The 227-nt window shown below is 63.4% G+C and overlaps 1 protein-coding gene across 1 annotated transcript in view; it reads right to left on the bottom strand.

Annotated features, from left to right (window-relative positions):
• Positions 1–227, bottom strand: part of LOC119586707 — a gene marked incomplete at both ends in the record, with an annotated part of 4,998 nt that extends 4,771 nt beyond the window's left edge. The window contains 1 exon segment of the mRNA XM_037935438.1: positions 9–227. Coding sequence (XP_037791366.1) covers positions 9–227 — 219 coding nt within the window.

Here is a 227-nt window from a genome sequence, read left to right as displayed (position 1 = left end):
GCACTCACCTGCTGCCCGTCGGTACCGTCGTCGAGGATGTCCATCAGGTCGATCAACACGTTCCTGAAGGAGTCGACCTCCCCGGGAAGGAGGCCAAGGTCTTCCCCGATGTCGAAGTCGAAGGCCACGACGTCTTGGGTGTCGTCGTAGTCGTAGTACAGCTGCCCCGGGTCGTACCAGCTCCTTTTCTGGCTCTCCCGCTTGGCCCCGAGTGCTCGGCGGGTCGG

Source organism: Penaeus monodon, chromosome 21 (assembly GCF_015228065.2).
Source record: "Penaeus monodon isolate SGIC_2016 chromosome 21, NSTDA_Pmon_1, whole genome shotgun sequence".
Lineage (NCBI taxonomy): Eukaryota > Metazoa > Arthropoda > Malacostraca > Decapoda > Penaeidae > Penaeus > Penaeus monodon.
The sequence above is the reverse complement of the archived record's forward strand: the minus strand, read 5'-3'. Positions and strand labels throughout refer to the sequence as shown.